We start from the raw sequence: 19894 nt of genomic DNA, 5'->3' as shown, positions 1-19894 counted from the left end.
CCTGAAACACTGAAGCACAACTCATTATTCTGTTGACATGGGTTGGTTAGCTGGGGATTGCCTGGCTGTTAAACTTCACAAAACACCCTGATGTTGTTTGACTGTGGAGATTTGAATATTCAAATGTTTGAACTGCAGCAGAATCAGCGGAGACAAATATGACACACATTTACATGGCCGACTGATTAAAGCCCGCCAGTTTCTTGCGGCAGTCGGACTGTAGGCCTTGTTCAGTGCAGATAGTACAGGAAGGAGGACCACAGCAGCACATTTCACATAATTTCATCATCAAAGCGTTCTCCCACTGAGGAAGCATCAATGAATGTGTGCTGAGCGAATGAGGCCTCTTGATGCAGGACACTTCATATCCCCAGCAGTCACGTGTCGGTACAGAAGCTGTTAAGAGCTGCAGAAAACTGCTCAGTCCGGGCAATAAAAAGGAACTCGTGTGCCTCAGATAAATGACAGGAACTGTGTTTATCCATTCAGTGCCTGCTTGCTCTTCAACTTAACTAGTCACTGTCAGAGAAAATGCCGCACTCAGTAATGCATGCTTAATTCAAAAGACCATTGCCCTTTTGGTACCTGCCGTCGTCTCAGCAGCAGATCAGAGCAGGGTGGCGCATCTTAATGCATCTGGTTGATATTTTATCAATCACTGGATCTCATTTCCCAGTTTGAAAGACGTACTGGTCGTTATCGTCACCAGCGTGAGACAACTTGGCCTGTGCAGAGTTTACTGGCCTCATTGGTCAGCGGTTTACTGGCTTTTTGAAGTGTCATCAAATGGCATGGTGGTGACTCTGAGTGAAACATAAATTATTCAAGGACAGTTAATTCACCTTGAAAGTGGTCTCCATGGAGCTTGAAGATAGAGCCTGAGAATGAAGTGTGCCTACCCTCCGATAGTGTGACGGCCTTTTTGAGCCGAACGGAAGTCTGATAGTTCTTTTGCACATACGGTGGATATGCAAAAGCTGAGCTTGGATGATTTGAGCAGTGGATATATATTGAGATATTGATCAAAGTTGATTGATCAGGGGCTACAGTTGCTTTTATGGAGCATTAAACTGTCTGTGTTCATTGCCAGGGAAACTGGAGAGAGGTCGCTAAAGGTTAATGGAAACACCCCACCCCCAACACTTCCTGCACAAGCAGATAAGAAAAAGGAAACCACACTCTATCTCTTAATAGGTTCCCTGACATATCGAGTGCTGTATGTTCAGCCAGTGCAGGTTTATACTTCAAATTATCTTTGTAAATAATGCAAGCTTCTGCTGCTCATAGTTAAAGGCTTCCTCTCATTTAGCAGTATTGAATCCAGTATTACTGCCAGTCAGATCAACTTGAAGAGGATCAGCAGCAAGTCTGACCTTCTAATGATTAGTCTCCAGCTAAGGCCACAACAGGACTCCCGTGTAATTTCTGTCTTGATCTGGAAAGATGACAGGAGCATCAGCAGCTGGAGGACTGCTGTATGATTGGAAGGGAGATATGTTGTCTCACTCTGTGTTGGGAGGAATCGACTCTCTGCTTCTCACAGCTTCAGTGGACGCTGAAAGTTGGCGAGATTGAATATCAAAAAGATTCTCTTCAAAAAAATATAGCCAAATAACATTTAGTACAAACTCTGGAGAAGTGCTGTGTCTATTTTTGTTAGTGTCATCGGATTGGCAAGCTACTGAGGAGGTCATGTGCTGAAACACAGAGAGGCTGCAAAGCTCCCTTGTGCTGCGATATGTCTTGATCTTCTGCTGGAGCAGAAATCAGCGGTAAACAACAGCAGACCTGCGGAGCTTTAAAGTCTCAGGGTGGTGGTGGCAAACAGGGATCACAGGAGTTCTGTGTCTCAGCAGTTTTATTCCACATTGTACCAAAACACTCAAAACCCGGTATTTATAACTTGCTTTTGATTCATTAAGAGTGGTGAAACAAAATAATGTGCTCATCATCATCTGTCAGACTGTCACTTTTACATTGTGTATTGCATTATTGGATTAAAACTAATTTTATGTTGAAAATGCACCTGTATAGTCAGAAATGAAAAGCGTGACTGTCAATCTCTCTTAATTATTATAATTTTTATGTCTGGTTTGCTGTCTGCTGGGAATCTTTGTTGGCATACGGGATGTGACAAGTCAAGACCGTGGAGTACAAGTGAAAGCCTGCTGCTCCGCTGTACTTTAGCCGTCTTGGAGAAGATAACTGGACGCACAAACGGAGGCTGATGCTAACTCACCTCCAGCAGCCAGCTGTGCTGCAAAATACAGCACAGTGCCTCTCAGTGCCCTTTAGGCCACAAACCTTCAAAATTATCAAGTGGATCTTCAAGGTTGTGCTGTGAACATGTTTTTGTCGAAAGGGTGAATCATATCTATTTTGTTTTCACAGTGGCATACCTGGGAAGAAATGTGGGACCATTATCTTGTCTGCTGAGGAGCTGGGAAACTGCAGAGTAAGTCCAAAAAGTGTTGACCAGTTTATTTTTTAATTGGCTTACTATGATAATAATAATACATGTTTTGCAATGTTCACTGATCTAATTCGAAATGGGTCCTATAACAATGGTACATTAGAGTTTAATTGGACATGTTTATAGTGGCTGATTATGGCATGTCACTGTGAAATTGTATGTGACACTCTTAAGGGAATGGCGCGTGTTGTGTGAGGTGTTCACAAGCCTGCTGGAGTGAAGTGGGTTGTTTAACAGCCTCGACTTCAGTAAGATTTGTTGTATCATAACTGTCCCCATTAAACCAGCAGGATATGCCATGTCTCTATGCAACTGTGTTTGTCATTTGGAAATGGTGTACATAGTGAATATGTTATGGGTTTGAATGGCTATTTAATGAGCCTGCGTTCATTCCAATCACTAAAAACAAGCATTTCCCCCTATGTGTGGTGTGTTAATCCATGAGTCTGCTCTAATAACCTGTGTCCACTAATGCCCATTGGCTTTCTCTCTATCCTGCTAAATGAAGATAGTAAATAATCACATTATGCTGCTGCCAGTGGAGCATGAGAGAGTAGCAAGACTTATTGGCCAGAACAACTGGCCTCCCTCAGAGGCTATAAAGCCATTGAGCTGCAACTGCTGTATAAATGTTTTATGATGTCTTAATACATACAAGCATCTAATGTTCCAAAGCTTTATAACTTCCCGACATACATGTTGAGTAAAAACACCTGGTTGTCGTGGCTTTGAGGATTTTTTTTCCTGACAAATAAACAGTCTCCCATCAGAGTGAGACAGATAGACCATGCTGATGATAAAACTGCCATCATAACCATTGGTGATTCGGTCCTGCTGGATTGAAGTGTCGGTGCTCACAGTCATTGAGGGGCTGCTGTGAGTCATCAGGTGCACTGGATCTGATGATAGGAGTTAGCATCATCACTGCAAAGCACCACTTCAAGAAGCCATTTTGTAATATAAATGCAAATGATCATTACTGGTACAAATGACCATTTCCTTTCTCCCAGACTCAATGAGAAAGACCCAGACTTGACATGTCACTCCGCACCTGCCCTGTTTACTCTGGTTTGAGTAAAGACCAGGACGATTAAAAGAAAAAATGGCAGGTTTCAGATGGAGGTGCTGCTGTCAGCACGGTTCCCTTACCTATGATTTACAACAGTTTGGAATTGGTACCATCCATCTGGATGGTGTTTATTCTATAATCCACCTGTGACCAATAAATGGAGACAGCAGAGTTGTTGCTTCGCCAGAGGTAAACACTGCAACTCTTGTTTGGGGAAACTGAAACCGGCAGAATGGGAATCGACTGGGGAAGTTCTGCAGGGACTGTTAACCGAGAGGCAGGCCAGGTGTCATTAGACAGAGCAACAGCCTCTGCATGGATCAAAGGCTTCCTCTTGGCTGTCGTTACCTCTGGCACATAAGACATGCTGAGCAGCGGCTGGGTTCCTTCCAGATCCTCCTCACAGTCCACCCGCAGCTCTGGCTGATTTAAATCTAAGTAAACCACACAGCACTTTACATATGACAGCAGTGAACCACAGTGAGCTCTATTACCAGCTGCAACAGCGGGCCTGGTGCTGTTCTCACCTTTTGAGACTGTGTGTGTGTGTGTGTGTGTGTGTGTGTGTGTGTGTGCCTGCAAACTGTGGTCCTGGAGAGACCTAATGTAGCAGGAACCAGCACAGGGGTGGTTTTCAGCACTTTGGCAGGTGTTTATATGCCTGTATGTCTGTGGACAGATTTTGTTCCCAGCGATAGCATCACAACCGTGAGAGAAACAGTCAAAAAAACTTTACAGGTGTGTAGTTGAGATCGAGGTTTGAAGATGGGTGTGGTTTGACCCGGTCCTGAGCACTCATGGGTCAGAACGTCAACATTTGGATGGGTGTTGCAGCTTGTGTTTGTGTACATTTGAAAGATTGTTTCTTCCTGTTCATGTAGTAGGCAACACATAAGTGTGGTTCAGTGTATATGAACATACACATGGTCAGGTGAAGTCCATATTATTTATATAAAATCACAAATTATAGATTTGCTTCTAGCTGAGCTTTACAATCTGTCAATATGACCCCCTCTGTCCTTACACCTTCAGTTAGGTGCCTCCTGAGCCTGTGTACAGTATACACTCAACATGCTTTGCATTGTGTTTCCCTTGACCGAGTATTCTTCACTTTATCACTGCAGTTGTAAAACGGGATTGAGCTTATTACTGTCACTGTTAATGTCACCATTTTTCTTTTGTGTATATAAGACTGTTCCTCACAATGACAGAAATCCGTCACCCGAGCCTTATGGTCATAATAGACAAACGCTCAAAAGAATGGAGTGATGCGTGAAGCGTACAGAGGAATTGTGTTAATTTCTCCTTCGTATAATCCTCTGGCTCATGATTCATTCGGTGATTCATTACAGTACACCATCCTGTGGAAGCCAAAAGCTTATTTAACTTGAATACAAGTATTGTCTGCATTTCCTCCTTTTCCTTGGAAAGACCAGTCCCACTTTCTGAAAGTGACAGTGAGCATAGCTCTGCCACTTACCCCATGCAGTGATATCTTGGCGGAGCAGAGAAATGGGAAGAAGGATGCAGACTGCGCTCAGTATTCCCCTGCTGCTCCTAAACCTCAGTGGCTGAAATGAATGTTCTGCCTTTTTCCCCACTTAATGAGAGAACACTGCTAGGCTCCAAAGTGGGTATGTGTTATCTGTGCCTAATGAAGGCTTAAGGCACTGTGTTGCCATGATAGTGTAATTGTAGAGGCTGTGTCAGGGCTAAGCAGGATGGTTATCAGATGGTTCTATTTTTAAGGGATTTAATAACTGACCTAAGCAAACATGCCCAAATTTATGAGTGAGTGAGTGAGTGAGTGAGTGAGTGAGTGAGTGAGTGAGTGAGTGAGTAGCTGTGTCCCAATTCGGGGGCTGCATCCTTTGGAGGGCGCATGCGAAGACCGATTGCGTCACAGCGGCGTGACTAGGCGACGAGGCTCCTTCAAACGTGTCCTTCTTTATCTGGGAAACGGAGGATCCAATAGGCGGATCCTTCTAGGCCCAACCTATCGCAACATTCAGTGTGCGCTGGTTTCCAAAGTAAATAACACTGGCAGAGAACCTGAGGATTACATTGTTAAATGTAAGTATTGGGTTTCAGCTCAGTTCCAACAGCTAACGGTACAACTGTTGAAACCAAGGGCCTTAAAACCTCAAATTTTTGTGAAAAAAAGTTACGTGTTGTCAAGTTGCTAGGCGACAGGAGTCACGCTTTGTGATGCGATGGTGACGGCGGGCATGGCTGGTGACGCACATTGTAAATCCTATGTAGACCAGACCGTCTCATTTTGGTTTGGCCTTCTCCGTCTACGACAGCTACGAAGGGCCACGCCTTCGTAGAGCGCGGCCTCCGACAATGCGGCCCTTGAGTCGGGGCACGTCAAGTGAGTGAGTGACACCATTGGTCGACCGAGTGTTGGACTTTTCCCATTTGGCAGTTGCACTTTCAAAATGATTTGGTGCAAATATTTTCTATTGTGTCTATTTACAGCACATCCACAACACTTTCCACTGGCAGATCCCTTCGGTGACTTTTTTCAAAAAAGCACTAAGTGACAAATCTAGCGACATTTTGGACAAACTGCTTTCCATAGAAGAGAGACGTCAGCACCCCCCCCCCCCCCCCCCCCCCCCCAAAGTTAATTTGAATAATACATCATCAGGCGGGCTTTAGCCACCGTCCATTGAAAGTAGCTGGTGCCAAAGCAGTTTTCAACTACGTCCCCAATTTCTCCCATGGACCACAACCTGTCCAGCTATATACTCCGTTTTAACTTGCACTTGTTTCTAAATCCGCAAAACGAGCCACAGTGGGAACTTGACAAATGAAATGCTCTTGTGAGAAGACATCAGGGAAGAGCTCGACATGCATCACGTACAAACTGCACAGTGCATCGCTCTATAACTTGCCTGATCCGTATCCATCTACAGAAATTGGGAAAAGGCAATCGTCCATTAACACGCTCTCTTTACCTATATTGAACAGAAACAAATAATGATGACGGTTAAAAAAAATGACAAAACAATGACAGTAGGAAATTAAATTAGATATGCAGCAACCCATTTAGTCACCACTGACTGTTTCAACATTTCCACAATGCTGGTTGGAAACATAAACTACGATTGGAAACGACAGCAATAATAAAATTAACTCAATTTTCGGGAGATTACGATTTATTTTACTGCATATCTGTGTGGTGGCGTCCATCTTTCTCTCAGCAGTTGCCTCAGAAAAAGAGGCTGGTCTGTGTCCAAGGCGCAAAGTGACGTGATGGGGGTTAGTGAGAGGCAGGTCAGAGGCAGAGCGCACCACACTGATGTGGGTCAGAGCGATCGATAAAGGCCCCGGCCAGCAGCTCGCTGATTCAGATCTAATAGCTGCACTTGAAAACCTAAAAGCTCGAGAGACCAGCTGGTGAAATACGGATCTTTTTTTTTCATTTTTTTTAGCTAGTTCAAGGCTCTGATTGTCTTCTGGTATCGAATCTCACGATTTCAGATATGCTGATTAGACACTTGACTTTCATATGCAGTGTTTTTCAGAGCTGAAGAGTTTTTTTTAATCCAGCATTGAGATAAAGGTTGTCAGCGACAGAGAACACTGCGGAGTTTCTTCTGCTGTGGTCGCTTACCTGTCCGGTGTGTGATCAGTATACGGCGTCATTATTATATACAACGCACACTAATGCCTTGACCACAGGGACACTATCTGGAACCAAGGGCATTATGGGGCATGTTCATTGTCCTTGTAATGGCAGCACACACTGAAATGCTGCCTAAATGAGTATAATTATGGTAATACCAGCCTTTCTAATGTAGCATTAGCTGCACTCACACCCTCTACATCCTTTTTGTACACAGCCCCCCTCCTCCATGTGCAAGGTTTTTAGAATCCATCTCTGTGCCTCTGCATGGTCTCTCATACTATTACTATGATTATATTCATCACAACAAGGTATTTTCTATTTGATATCCCTTATCCCATCCACTGTTGTTATACAGGAGTTGCATAATAAATAATAAAGAAATGGTAATGAATGCATTTGCGGATTTTGGAAACTAGGGGCCACTGGTTGGTTTCGCTCTGCTCTTATTAGGATTCAGTCAGCACTTTGCTTTTATTTGGTGCTTCAGTGCTTTTATATCTTGGCACACGGCATGTATAAACAAACAACAGGAGACAAACAGAGGCAGGAGCATGGATTTACAATGTCATTTGCTTTTTTTTTTTTGTCTTTTCACTTCTCTGACTTTCTTTTTTCCCCCCTATGTCTGTAGGATTACGCCACAATGCAATTCTGTGCCAACAAACTGGATAAAAAGGACTTCTTTGGAAAGTCAGACCCCTTCATGGTCTTCTACAGAAGCAACGAGGATGGCACGTGAGTTTCTTCCTTGCTTTGGCTTCCCGGGGGGTGAGGGCGTGGGGTGGGGTGGAGTGGGGGGGGTGTTTCATTTTGGCTTATCAAAGTCAGCTAGGAGGGCGGAGGGGGGGAGATCAGAGAAGATGGGAACCAAGGTCGAGAGAATTAGATTGAGATCCCTCGAACTCAGCTGCATACAGATACCTTTATGCAGACGTGCTCCCAAAGCAAACTATAATGGGAAGATTTTATCGCTCAGTTTTTCTTAGAGATGTGTGTTTTCGGATTATAAATCCCAGATGACCTGCGTCCCCAGGTTCACCATTTGCCACAAGACTGAGGTGGTGAAGAACACACTTAACCCCGTGTGGCAGCCCTTCTCCATCCCCGTCAGGGCGCTCTGCAATGGAGACTATGACAGGTAGGATGAGTGATGATGTACAATAAAGTCTTCTGCGCACATACACACTCGCACATTGCGCACACACACACACACACACACACACACACACACACACACACACTCACATGGAGTGTGATTTTCCCGGGAAAATCAAAACCATGCAGAGTTTCAATATACAGCATACTCATTTCAAAGTGGGTTGGGTGCGTCAGATTTAGACGCCATTGATTTTCTGCCGTCATTTTATCTGCTGCTGAAATGGAGAATTATTACAGGTCTGTCTCTGACTACATGCTACCTCGCCTCGCTCTTCATTGATTTACCCACAACTGGCGAGAGGCTTTCAGAGTATTTCAAATTTCTGATTGGCTGCACCGGTGGCATCTCCTATCTTATCGGAATCTCAAAGAGCCTCGCGGGAAACCCGGGGAAGAGGAAGAGTTTTGGCAGGAAAATAAAAAAAAAAAAAAAATTGAGTTAAGAAAAAAAGTGAGAGGGAGAGGAAGAGTGGCTGTATTTGTCGTTCTATAGAAGTTGACAGGTGGCTGTAACAACATACTGCGTGTGTGTGGGTGAGTGTGTGTGTGTGTGTGTGTGTGTGTGTGTGTGTGTGTGTGTGTGTGTGTGTGTGTGTGTGTGTGTGTGTGTGTGTGTGCGTTTGTGTGTGCGTTTGTGTGTGCGTGTGTGTGTGCGTGTGCGTGTGTGTGTGTGTGTGTGTGTGTGTGTGTGTGTGTGTGTGTGTGTGTGTAAGCATGAAAGTGTGCGGACGCAGACAGCTATGACAGTCTGTAGAAGTCATCAAAGAACGTGTCAAACTTTGCCCTCTCCTCCACGCTGGTTGTCAGCGGAGGTTCCTCACTTCCATCCTGACTCTGCTCACCTGCCCGGAGAAGCTAATTGGGTCAGACAGATGGAGCCGGAGTATGAAAGACGTCTGATCCCCTTTGAGGATTTTGATGGCAAGAGAAATCTACAGCTATTAAGGGTCTCCCCGACTTCTCATTTAAAATATCTTCAGTTTGCTGATTGTTTTTTTTTTTTTGGACATTTTTTATTTCCAACATCTACTGAGCAGAGCCGCTGCGATTTGGATCCTTTTGATTCACTATTTCTCAGCCAATCAAATTTTAGTGGCTTATGAAATCAAAATTTTTATTAAAAATACAATGATGCTGTGATAATTACAACTGCCCTGGTTTTGATTCAACCCTTAATGCAGATTTCCCAGATTCAGCTCCTGTTTATTTTCCTTGTCTTCTTTTAAATGTTTTCATGTGATGTCAGTTGGATTTTTATAGTCCAAAATCATAAACATGCCTCAAAGGGCTGTGCAATCTGTACATCATACAATGCCCTCTATTCGTAGCCCCTCCGTTTAGATAGAGTGCCAACAAATATGAAGGATATTAATCTGTGAAGAGTTCAAGGACGCCATTCACACACAGTTAGAAGAGACAAGAGGGGAGGATGAATCTCCTGGAGGATGAAGATCCAGATCTGAGATGACTGACGGGAGCCGGAGGAACAGAGTAGGGCAGAGGTCCCAGGATGGCCGATGCTCCTGTGCACTTCATATTTCCTCCATGTGTTACATGTTATTCTAAGTCAGGAATAATCACGTTAAGTCCCTCTCCTCGGTCACGTCTCCCGGCCTCAGGTGAATCAGTCAAATATCTTTTAATGATCAGGCTCCAATAGCGATCGGAAAGTGAAATCTCGGCAATTTCCACTCCAACATGCAGTGGGTGCAGGAAGAGAAATGAAACTGATCCGGGGACTAATTCTCTGTAGTGCTGCTGCGTGTGACCCTGATCATTAGTTGGAAGAAAATGACATTAGAGAGAATTGATGGTGAGTGACACATCACTTGGGAATCATCTGTCATGCTGTGTCAAAACACGTCAGTTTTTTTGTGTGTCTGTCAGTCAAGAGTAGAAGACGTTGTCTCACTCTGACTCTGAACCTTGAATATCTGGATGTATTACATGTTGGTTCAGTATTTAGAGGGAAAGCCCAGCTGCTTTTAGCACAGATTCACAGCACAAATCTTACCTCATCCCTCTCTCATCGCTCTACGTGAATCCTGATGTCTGTTAGGTGGGGAAATATGTTAAATGCAGACAGAATGAGTTCAGGTCAGGATAACAGGGCAGCCCTCCATCGCCACGCATCCTCCTGGATTGACAGCATCTGTCGGGTGGGGTGGGGGGTTGGCAAGCCACTGATCTTTCCATCAGATCGAGTAGAAGAGGGGGAAGCACTTTCCTCATTCTCAGTGAATTCTCCCAGGCTTACTTATTTGCTTTCTCGCCTTGCAGCATATTTCAGGAACTTGCAAAAATATGCTCCCTCCCAAGAGGTTAGTTTTCTATCTTTGGCATGTGCAGAGAAAATGCTTTACCCAGACTTTTGGCAACTCTGTCTACCTGCTCTCTCTCCACGGTGAGAAACATAATCTCACTGGTTAACAAGTCATTCAAATCCTTAATGCCAGGTTACCAATCTGACTTCCTTTGCTTTTTTTTTTTTTTTTTTTTGGGATGCAAGACTGACAGAAACCAGGTAAGCTTTGTAAATGTGTACCGGTCTCAGACTCAGATAAATGTTTCATTAAAGATTTGTCATGAGCTAATGTATTTTCACAGCTGACCATTCTCAGTCATTCTCCTACTAGATCTTCAGGCAGATGTTTGCATCTTTTGCATGCAAAACACGGCAGGCTCTCTTGGATTGATTAATTCAACCTTCACTCACAATTAATGAGCTTTATTAGCTTGTTTTGTGCTGCGTCATGTCAGGAATGCTCACTGTGAAATTTCCCTCAAGGACATTTAGCTGGTGGCTCCTGAATATTTTTTTCTCTCTCTTTTGATGTGTTTCGCAGGACGATCAAAGTGGAAGTGTATGACTGGGACAGAGACGGGAGGTAGTGGACGCACACACACACACACACACACACACACACACACACACACACACACACACACACACACACACACAGACGCGTTATTCATTATCATAAATTGATTGATGACATCTTACCCAGTGTCAGTTGCTCCTCTGTGAATTACTTTGTATTTCTTCAGTAACACTCGATAGAAACCCCGCCGGCACATTCACAATACCTCAAACTTAACTGCTATTCATTTTTCATTGAAAATGGATTTTTACAGCACAATCTGTGCATCAGTGGTTGTGGTGTAATTCCTACGGCTGCTTTTATCTCTGGCCTCTCAGCGTTGTACCTGCTGAACATGTGTGTGATGTGGGTTTTCTCTTTTCCCTCCAGCCACGACTTCATCGGCGAATTCACAACCAGCTACAAAGAGCTGTGTCGGGGTCAGAGCCAGTTAAACGTCTACGAGGCGAGTAGAGAGAAAGAGAGTCTATACTGTTATCACCCTGTCAGTGTTCCCGCAGAGCTGAGGACCCTCATGTAAAACAGCGGCTGTGGTTTCACATTTCATTTTGACAGTTGTTACTTGTTCCTGCTGTTTCTCTTGGATCTCTTTTATACTTTAAAGCAAAATTCAGGTCACAGTGCAAAAACTTCCTTTTTATCCAACTCTGAAGGTGTGATACATCTATTTGTTCAATACAAGATTTTTGTGCCAGTTAATGAGTTTCAAGTGAAGTGAAGCACACCGGCTGCTCTGTACCTGCTCAGATCTGTGTGCAAACTACTCATGAATGAACTGTGGAAACACCTTTCGCACAAAAGTTATTCCTGCAAGGGCACAGGAACAAACCTATGCTCAACTTCTGGGTGCAGGTTTGAGAAAAACAATTTCGATTTAAGAGCCAATCAGTGTGCCCTTTGGCTCTGCAAGGTCTTGTTAGCCAAAGTTTAATGACAGGATACTCTCCACGCCGTGGTCGTTTGAGTCGCGTTGTGGCTATTCGAGATTAACAGCAAACCTCCTCTGTCTCCCCTCGCCCTGCCCGGCATTAAGCATCGGTAAGGTTAAGTGGTGCAGCAGACCAGATGAGGAAAGGTGCTTCTGTGTTGAGAATACAAATGGGAATGCAACAGAGCTATGCTGCTGATTGGACTTTTTTTTTGGATGGTCCTTTGAGGGTGAGATAGGGTATTACTGTTAGGCGCTGGGAGGCTCCTATCGGTCCCTGCTCATTAAAACACTTGCCATGTTACATTAGCCTCTGAATTAGTCATGGTGGTGGATTAAGGAAAGAACAGGGCCGATGAAGAGAGAGAGTGGTGGAAAAGAAGGTGGGTACGGGGGGGGGGGTAAGGGCAGAGCGAGCGAAAGACAGTGAGGAAGACGGAATGAGTGAGTGGCATGAAAAGCTGCCCTGCTGACATGGCAGAAGAAGGTGCATCCATTACCCTTCACCAAACCTTTCTGTATTTTCATTGGAAAATGAAACACAGCAGTTTCTCCGTACACTCTTTGCCAGGTCAGTGCCCTTGAAGCAGGCTCAGGATTTAGCCAAAAACTACACGAATCCACCTTTTCACAGCTGACAAATAGAAAGCATTTGAATAGGTCACAGGCCGCAGTGTTTGACTCTGTGCAGGTTCCTGTGTACTCAGCCTGACATGCACGAGGCCCGCAAACATTAGCTCTGTGAGCTGAGATGACAGCAGGCTAATGCTAACGGAGGCCGGTATAATTCAAGGTGATGTCTGTGTGACGCAATGCGAACCCGGTTGTGACTGAGCGATGTCTGCGGCGCTGTGAGGCATCATCATGTGTTGGAGGAGTTGAGGAGGAACGACAGAGGCAGGACGGAGGAGTAGAGCCCACGGAGAGCCTGGGATAACTTCACCTTTATTATACAGCTCGCTCTCCTCCAGGGGTGCGTTTCCTGTTTGTGTGCAGACCCGCAGAATGAGCAGTAGATATGTCTGACCTTGATAGCTTACTGTCCCATACATGTTTGTGGCTGCGAGCTCTACATGTAACATTAAGTTAAAGCAGGGAGAGCTGTAATAGCTCATAATCAGCTCTCCTTATCATTTTTGTGTATCTATGTGCACGCCTGTGAATTTTGCACACTACATAGTTCAGCCTGTATGTGGTTACCATTTTGTTTATGACAAATAAATGGTTTGTGGCGAGATATAGGGCACGTTTTCCACACCCCAGAGCTTGGTAATATGCATGTAAAATGTACAGCACAATATATGCGCTTATGAAAATCCCCCTGAATAATCTGTGTCTTGCTGCGAGGTATGATCAATGCTATCTCATTCTCACCCACTGCGGTTATTGGATTCAGTCCCTATGCTCCATTACCCTTACAGACATGGAGTAGGAGGACAAAGATGTTTTTATTACTTGCCCCAGGGGGGGATAAAAAGAATTGTGCTGTAAGTTTATATTATCATTATCCTTCTTTTTTTATTCTGCCTTTATGCCAGGTGGTGAATGCCAAGAAGAAAATAAAGAAAAAGAGATACATCAACTCTGGGACGGTGAGACTCAGTTCTAAGATAAGTGCAAACCTCCCGTTGCACTCGCACCCCTCACCCTGCTTTGCTTTTGTATTCATCAGGAAGTTTCCTCTAAGTGGATTGCATGAGGCAGTTCAGCTCTGTTAAATGTTTTTGTTCCGTTCCCGGTCTCAAAGCTTTTGATCCAGACAGTGAATTTTAAGTAGATGGGAAAACATTCTCTTGACCTGAAACGGGGTGAAACACAGAGTCCACAGGAGTGCATAAAGGGACTCTTGTCAGCCACATTAATGTTCTCAGTGATTGTGATACTAATATGCTGCCCAGATGTCAAAGTCACTCTGCGTGGATAAGTCATTTTGTGGATTGTTGGCTCAGAGGTCAGTGTTAATGTGTAGCTTGGTAGATTCTGCTCTCCTTCATATCGAGCGTGACATAATCTGTTTGGACCTTTTTCTCTCAGGTGTCCCTGTTGTCGTTCAACGTGGAGTCAGAGCACACCTTCCTGGATTACATCAAAGGAGGGTGAGTCCACTGTTTGTACGAGCATGTGGTGTATTAATGTATTTCCTTTGTGGCTGGTTCCTCAGAGCAACAGCAATTACTTCATTTTCTTAAAGTCCCTCGCCGCTCAAAAATTAGTTTTACTTATTGCCACTTAACTTGGATGTTTGAGCTCCACTGTGCAGATGTTAGTGCAGATGTTGACATTAGAAAGCTGTTTTCACCTTCAGCTGCTGAAGAGGGGGAAACTTTCTCTGTGCTGAAATCTGTGTTTACAATGTGTAAAAACCTTTGAAATGAAAATGATTTGAAGGAGGAGTAGATGTCATTTTAAGAATTTAACTTGGTCATTTTTGTAAAAAAAAAACCAAACAAACAGACATATCAGACCCAAATGTCTTGATCCAAACGGACTATTTTACATGACCTAAAACATGGAAAGGACCCTTCATTAGTTTTGTTTGAACTGTATAAACACCAACCTACAGTATGTCATTGTGTGAACTGTGAGAAAAGCTACAACAACAGAAACAACATGACAGTTACTGTACATTAGAGAGGGGGAGTCACTGCACCATCTCTGTCTAACTGTGGAGGGTAAATCTATCTGCTGGTTCTCTTCATGTCTGTTCTGTGCCTGTGCTCTACGACGTCTGTTTTCATGTTGCATTAGAGTTTCAGAATATTATTAGTGATGATTGGTGTTTTCATCTCACTGTTAGAAATAAACCACCTCCCTAAAACCTTAAGTAACATCTTTGCTTGTCTGACAAAAGACAACAGGAACTGGCATACACTGTTACAACAAAGGAACATGGCCACTTTTGTTGACGAGGGCCGGATAAAAAATTTAGCACATGAATTCTGCTTGCCACCTGTTGGCACCTCTGCAATAGCTACAGCAACCAGCAGCCCTCCTGTCCATGTCGGCGTTGACTGTTTATCTCTAAAGAGGTTTCAAGCCCCCCCTGTTTATACGTCTGTTCTGTCGTCTGCAACTGGACTCAACAGGAACAGTAAAATAAATTATTGCCACATATAAAATGGCTCCTCGCTTCCAGTGTTTATCGTCAAAGACGGTGACGCGGTTTTTTTTTTTTGGTTCGTGCTGGCATGTTTTGATGCTGTGGGCCGTCACAGTGGCCCGGTGGTCTAACACAAGTACTAACTGCAGAGTTCCTGGTTCCTGTCTGCCTCTCAGCTGTTTCCTATACAAGAAAGGAAAAATAAAGGGAAAAAGTTTTATTGCTGTATTTTTTATTAAACTTCTTATTTGGTTGACCTAAAGTTCTTTTCTAGCAGCAATACCTCGAGGTCACTCCACTGAACTCTGTCTGTGGTCTCACTGTTCACAGACGCAGTGTTAGAATATCAATCAATAGTGGGAGTTAACTCGTTTGCCGAAGCAGAGAACGTTAGTGAGCCCTGTAGACTTAGACATGTTGATGCTGTGACTAATGCATGGAAATAAGGGAGAAAATCAGTGCTGCGAGATTTAATACAGTAGATTTAAATGCATTACTTCAGCTCCTGTGACTCATCCTGTTTCCCACCTCTCCTGCTGCCCATTGCAGTACAAGCACCCGTCCACATTTGCCTCAGGGTTATTGACGACAGTGGGTGAGTGATCTGGAATTTTCCACATGTGTGTGCTGAGCGCTATGTGGCCGCGAAGGAGACGATCTTGTCCGCAGCCACAACTACAGTGTCAATGAATATGGATGACTGTGATAAAATATGGAGAAGATCTGAGAGCTTAATTAAGGCCGGACAACCTGTCACATATGGAAATGTTTCTCAGTGGATCAGTGGCTGCCCTGGTTTTAGTTTCCTGCTGCTGATGGCTGAGTGTCCCAGATCTGTCCTGTTGGTCTCTCTGCCCAGCTCACACACACACACACACACACACACACACACACACACACACACACACACACACACAAAGTAACAGTGTTTTCATCTATACCTTTAAGTACTTGTTCGCTTCAGATCTAATTTGTCCTAGAGACAATGAATGAAAATGGAGGAAGAAAGAAAACTGGTACTAATACACTGAAGGTCCAAATCAAAATGTTCAGCACTTACACACATATTTCAGATATTGGGTTTTTATGACAGCTGTGGCTGAAGGCATTATGTTTTTGGTTTTTCCGTTTGTCCATCCATCCATCCGTCCGTTCCGTTCTTGTGAAATCTATGTATCTGTAACGCCTCGAGGGAATTTCTTCAAATTTAGCACAAACGTTCACTTGGACTCAAAGATGAACTGATTAGATTTTGTTGGTCAAAAGAAGCACACAATGTGACTCGGTAGAAATAGTTTTGTTTTTATGTCTGTTTATCTTGACATCTTATCTCATCTTACACCCAGATAAACACTTATCCAAGTTCTGAGTAACCTAAAGATGAGCACGGTGATTTGCTGATACTGGGGTGTGTGCTTATAGTATTCTCACTAGTGTTCTGAGTTTAAATTTCTGCGTGATGTGTAGAAGAAGAGAAACGTTCAGTGGAATATTAAACGTCTGTGGCAAAGGAGACCTTAAAATAAGATAAAAAAAAAAACAGCCCTAAATTGCCTGCAAAGGTTTTAAGACTACATCATTTTATTATTTATTGGATATTTAGCTTTCATGTACAGGGTGATTTGTCGGAACAGATAAATGTCTTCAGAAACTCAAAATTTATGAGGAGGAAGTCCAAAGAAATATCAGGACATGAAGACTAGCGCAACCATGCGGAGATTAAAAACACGAAAGCTTTTCTTCATATTTCGCTGTGATTCCTGACGGATGACTTTACACGTAGCTGACAGAGTGGTGATGGAAAAACTTACTCTAAAATACACAATAATACAACAAATCCAGCAGAACACACTTCAGAAAGATGGACCTATTGCAAGCGCTGTAGACTCTTTTTGGTTTACCTGCATTTCCACTGAAGTAAAAATTTGACTTTACTAATTGTAATTAATACTGCTGGAGTGTTGGAACAGAAGGTGCACCTTCTGTTTGGTAGTAAACTAGTAAATGTTATGCATTCATAGATCGCTCCCCTGAGGAAGGCTGTTCCCCCGAGGACATCTTGGCGTGGGTGAACGTGTGCGGGACATGTATGAAATTTCATTCTGAGAGAGAGAGACTTTATTCTGATGGAGGTGTTAACGTGCATCGTGCTTTAATTGTGATTATTATTGGAGAAAAAAAAAAGTTATATGCAGCTACTGTTAAAGGCTGCACACACCTGAGTCTGTTGTTAAAGCACAATCCTCAGTTATTTAAACTCAGATTTGAATTGAACTCTTAATGAAGCCATCAGTTTGACGGGTTGACACAGCTTTTTATCCATCATGTTAAACGCGAAGTGGAAATCTTCACATGAAACTGTTTCGGACAGAAATGAGAGAGAGAGAGAGAGAGATTGCCCCATTAATTATTTTGACCCAGCATGGGGAGTGAAGCATTATGTAGAGTGGCAATTCATCTTTTTGTTACAGACATTTAGAGATGTTAAAAGCTCATCACTTCTTTCGGTGCCGTGCCCGGGAGAGGGAATGATGACAAAGACTATTACTTTAAAAAACACTCTGGGATCAGGGCGATTTTTTTTTGAAATATGAAATCCCTGAAAGAAAATCGCTCCAGCATCAGATGTTGTGATATTTTCTCTTGAGGGCTTTTAAATCACCATGAAAGGCTCGCTGTAGCGTCTGTGCCTTCCTGTTGTCTTTGTCTCCCTGATGTTTTCCATGAGAAGTGCTCTCAATAATGGAAGTCTTTGTTTATTAAAATTCTTCATCAGGAGCCACAGAGATAGGAAGAGTCTGGAAGATACCATCAAAAACATGACAGGGTGGGGGGTGGGGGGCAGAAAGGCTCAATATTACTTTCCTATCTCTATGTACTGTAAGTCAAGTCTATCGCTACTTTTCTCTTTCTGTTTTGATTGATGCTCCATATTTTCTCCACAAGATGGTTTTTGAGTCTCTGAGGGCAGAGAGCTGAACATAAACCAACTGACCCTGCTTTTTAAACGTGAAGGATCTCATGGATCCGGAAATGAACTTCATTATAATTCACTAATGACTTCAATCATGTATGCAATTATTTTTTCATTCACTGATTCTTACTTTCATCCACTTTCTCACAGATCGCCTGATATCCTATTACAAGATGGCGTTGTTGTGACTGACGAGACACTAAAACACTTCCTGCCTGCATTACTTCATAAGTGTGCATGAAGGATTTATTATACTGTGTGTCCTTGTGTCAGTTATGTCAGTTGACCTTATAGAAATAGAGTCTATAGCCAGGAAAGACCTCAAACATTACAAGTGAGTTTTCTAATAAACAAACAAAAAAGTTTATATTCAGTGTTACCAGAACACACAGTGTGTATCCTTGATTTCTAACAAATGTGTTGATTACATTTTCTTCCTCTTAAACATTTACAAATGTGATTTAAAAAAAAAAAAAAAGAAAAAGTATTTTACACCTTACATAGTTTACATTAGTGTTTATTTGCTAGCAGTCTTCTTCTGCCCGCCGTCACTGGTTCACTGGTTCGCATCGCTGGCAGAGCTGTGCATCGTGTCGCCCACGTGAATGTAGCTACGTCCCCAAGTGCGTGAGTGGGACAAACAAAAACAGCCACATGCTCATAAAAAATGCTCTTTAGTGCTACTAAAAGTTCACAGGGAACCTTTTTAATATTGTATGTCCACAAATTAAAAAAACAAACAAACAAAAAAAAACTGTCGAGTTTACAAAGCAGAACGAGTCATTGTAAATGTGTGAAAGTAATGTACATTACGGAGAATCACAGAATTTGACCTCGGTTGTTGTTTCTTTGTGGGTTCACACCCAACCAATAATCTGTCCTGGAGGATTCTCAGTGTTATTCATCTTTCTATATATTTACTCAAAATATTAAAGACTACTTGTTTTTACTACTTGGTTGAATTGATGCACATCATTTTGATAGGTGTGCATGATATATTATATTGTAGACTTGTTTTTCCTCTTATTTCCATATACTGTATGCACCCAAAACAATATACATCTGCATTGTACGTGCTTCTGAAGACGGATTGCTTAGTTTGCATCCAGCTGTGGTTTGTATTTGCTGGTTCCTAGATCGTGGATATTTTGTTGTTGGAGGTGTTTTCCTTATTTGCAAATTTGTGCTTTGGACTATTTCTATGTCCCGGTTGGTTGTCCTATGAACTAGAAATTATACATAAATATTTGATTAAGATGAGTTCAAGCTTTTCTTTCCTAAAGACAATCTATATGAGCTGAATCATTGATTCATATAATTAAAAGTATAAATATTAAATCAGATTTAGGCTGCTGTCTGGCTTCCCCCTCCTCCTGTGATCTCTACCTATGCCAACATCACTAGAATAGATTTTCATTTTCCTTCTGTCTTGGGACCTTTATATGTATATTTTAGACATACAAGCCTAGAATTTAATTTCATATTATTTGTGCACTGCTGTTATCCACCAGATCTCTATGTCGGCACCAGCTGTGGTGGCTAAGTGATTTGTGACGCCACTGCAAAGATATGATTTCACTTTGTGAGAGCTCCAATCATATATAACTTAATTTATCAAGTAAGAGAAGGAAAAGAAAAAAGATATTGCTTTTAACAGATTCTCAGCTTGGAGC

The 19894-nt window shown here is 42.8% G+C and overlaps 1 protein-coding gene across 5 annotated transcripts in view; it reads left to right on the top strand.

Moving 5' to 3' along the window:
• cpne5a (copine Va) overlaps positions 1–19894 on the top strand; it is a 74275-nt gene that overhangs the window by 33740 nt on the left and 20641 nt on the right. For 3 of the 5 annotated variants that reach the window (XM_056385487.1, XM_056385485.1, XM_056385489.1), the window contains 8 exons: positions 2392–2455; positions 7811–7914; positions 8213–8317; positions 10847–10861; positions 11184–11225; positions 11589–11664; positions 13686–13739; positions 14182–14243. In XM_056385487.1, the coding sequence (XP_056241462.1) occupies positions 2392–2455; positions 7811–7914; positions 8213–8317; positions 10847–10861; positions 11184–11225; positions 11589–11664; positions 13686–13739; positions 14182–14243 (522 nt within the window). The remainder of the gene's footprint in view (positions 1–2391; positions 2456–7810; positions 7915–8212; positions 8318–10846; positions 10862–11183; positions 11226–11588; positions 11665–13685; positions 13740–14181; positions 14244–19894) is intronic. The other 2 variants (XM_056385488.1, XM_056385486.1) reach the window with 1 other exon arrangement.

Source organism: Seriola aureovittata, chromosome 9 (genome assembly GCF_021018895.1).
Source record: "Seriola aureovittata isolate HTS-2021-v1 ecotype China chromosome 9, ASM2101889v1, whole genome shotgun sequence".
In the NCBI taxonomy this organism is placed as follows: domain Eukaryota; kingdom Metazoa; phylum Chordata; class Actinopteri; order Carangiformes; family Carangidae; genus Seriola; species Seriola aureovittata.
This window is presented reverse-complemented; position numbering and strand designations above follow the sequence as displayed.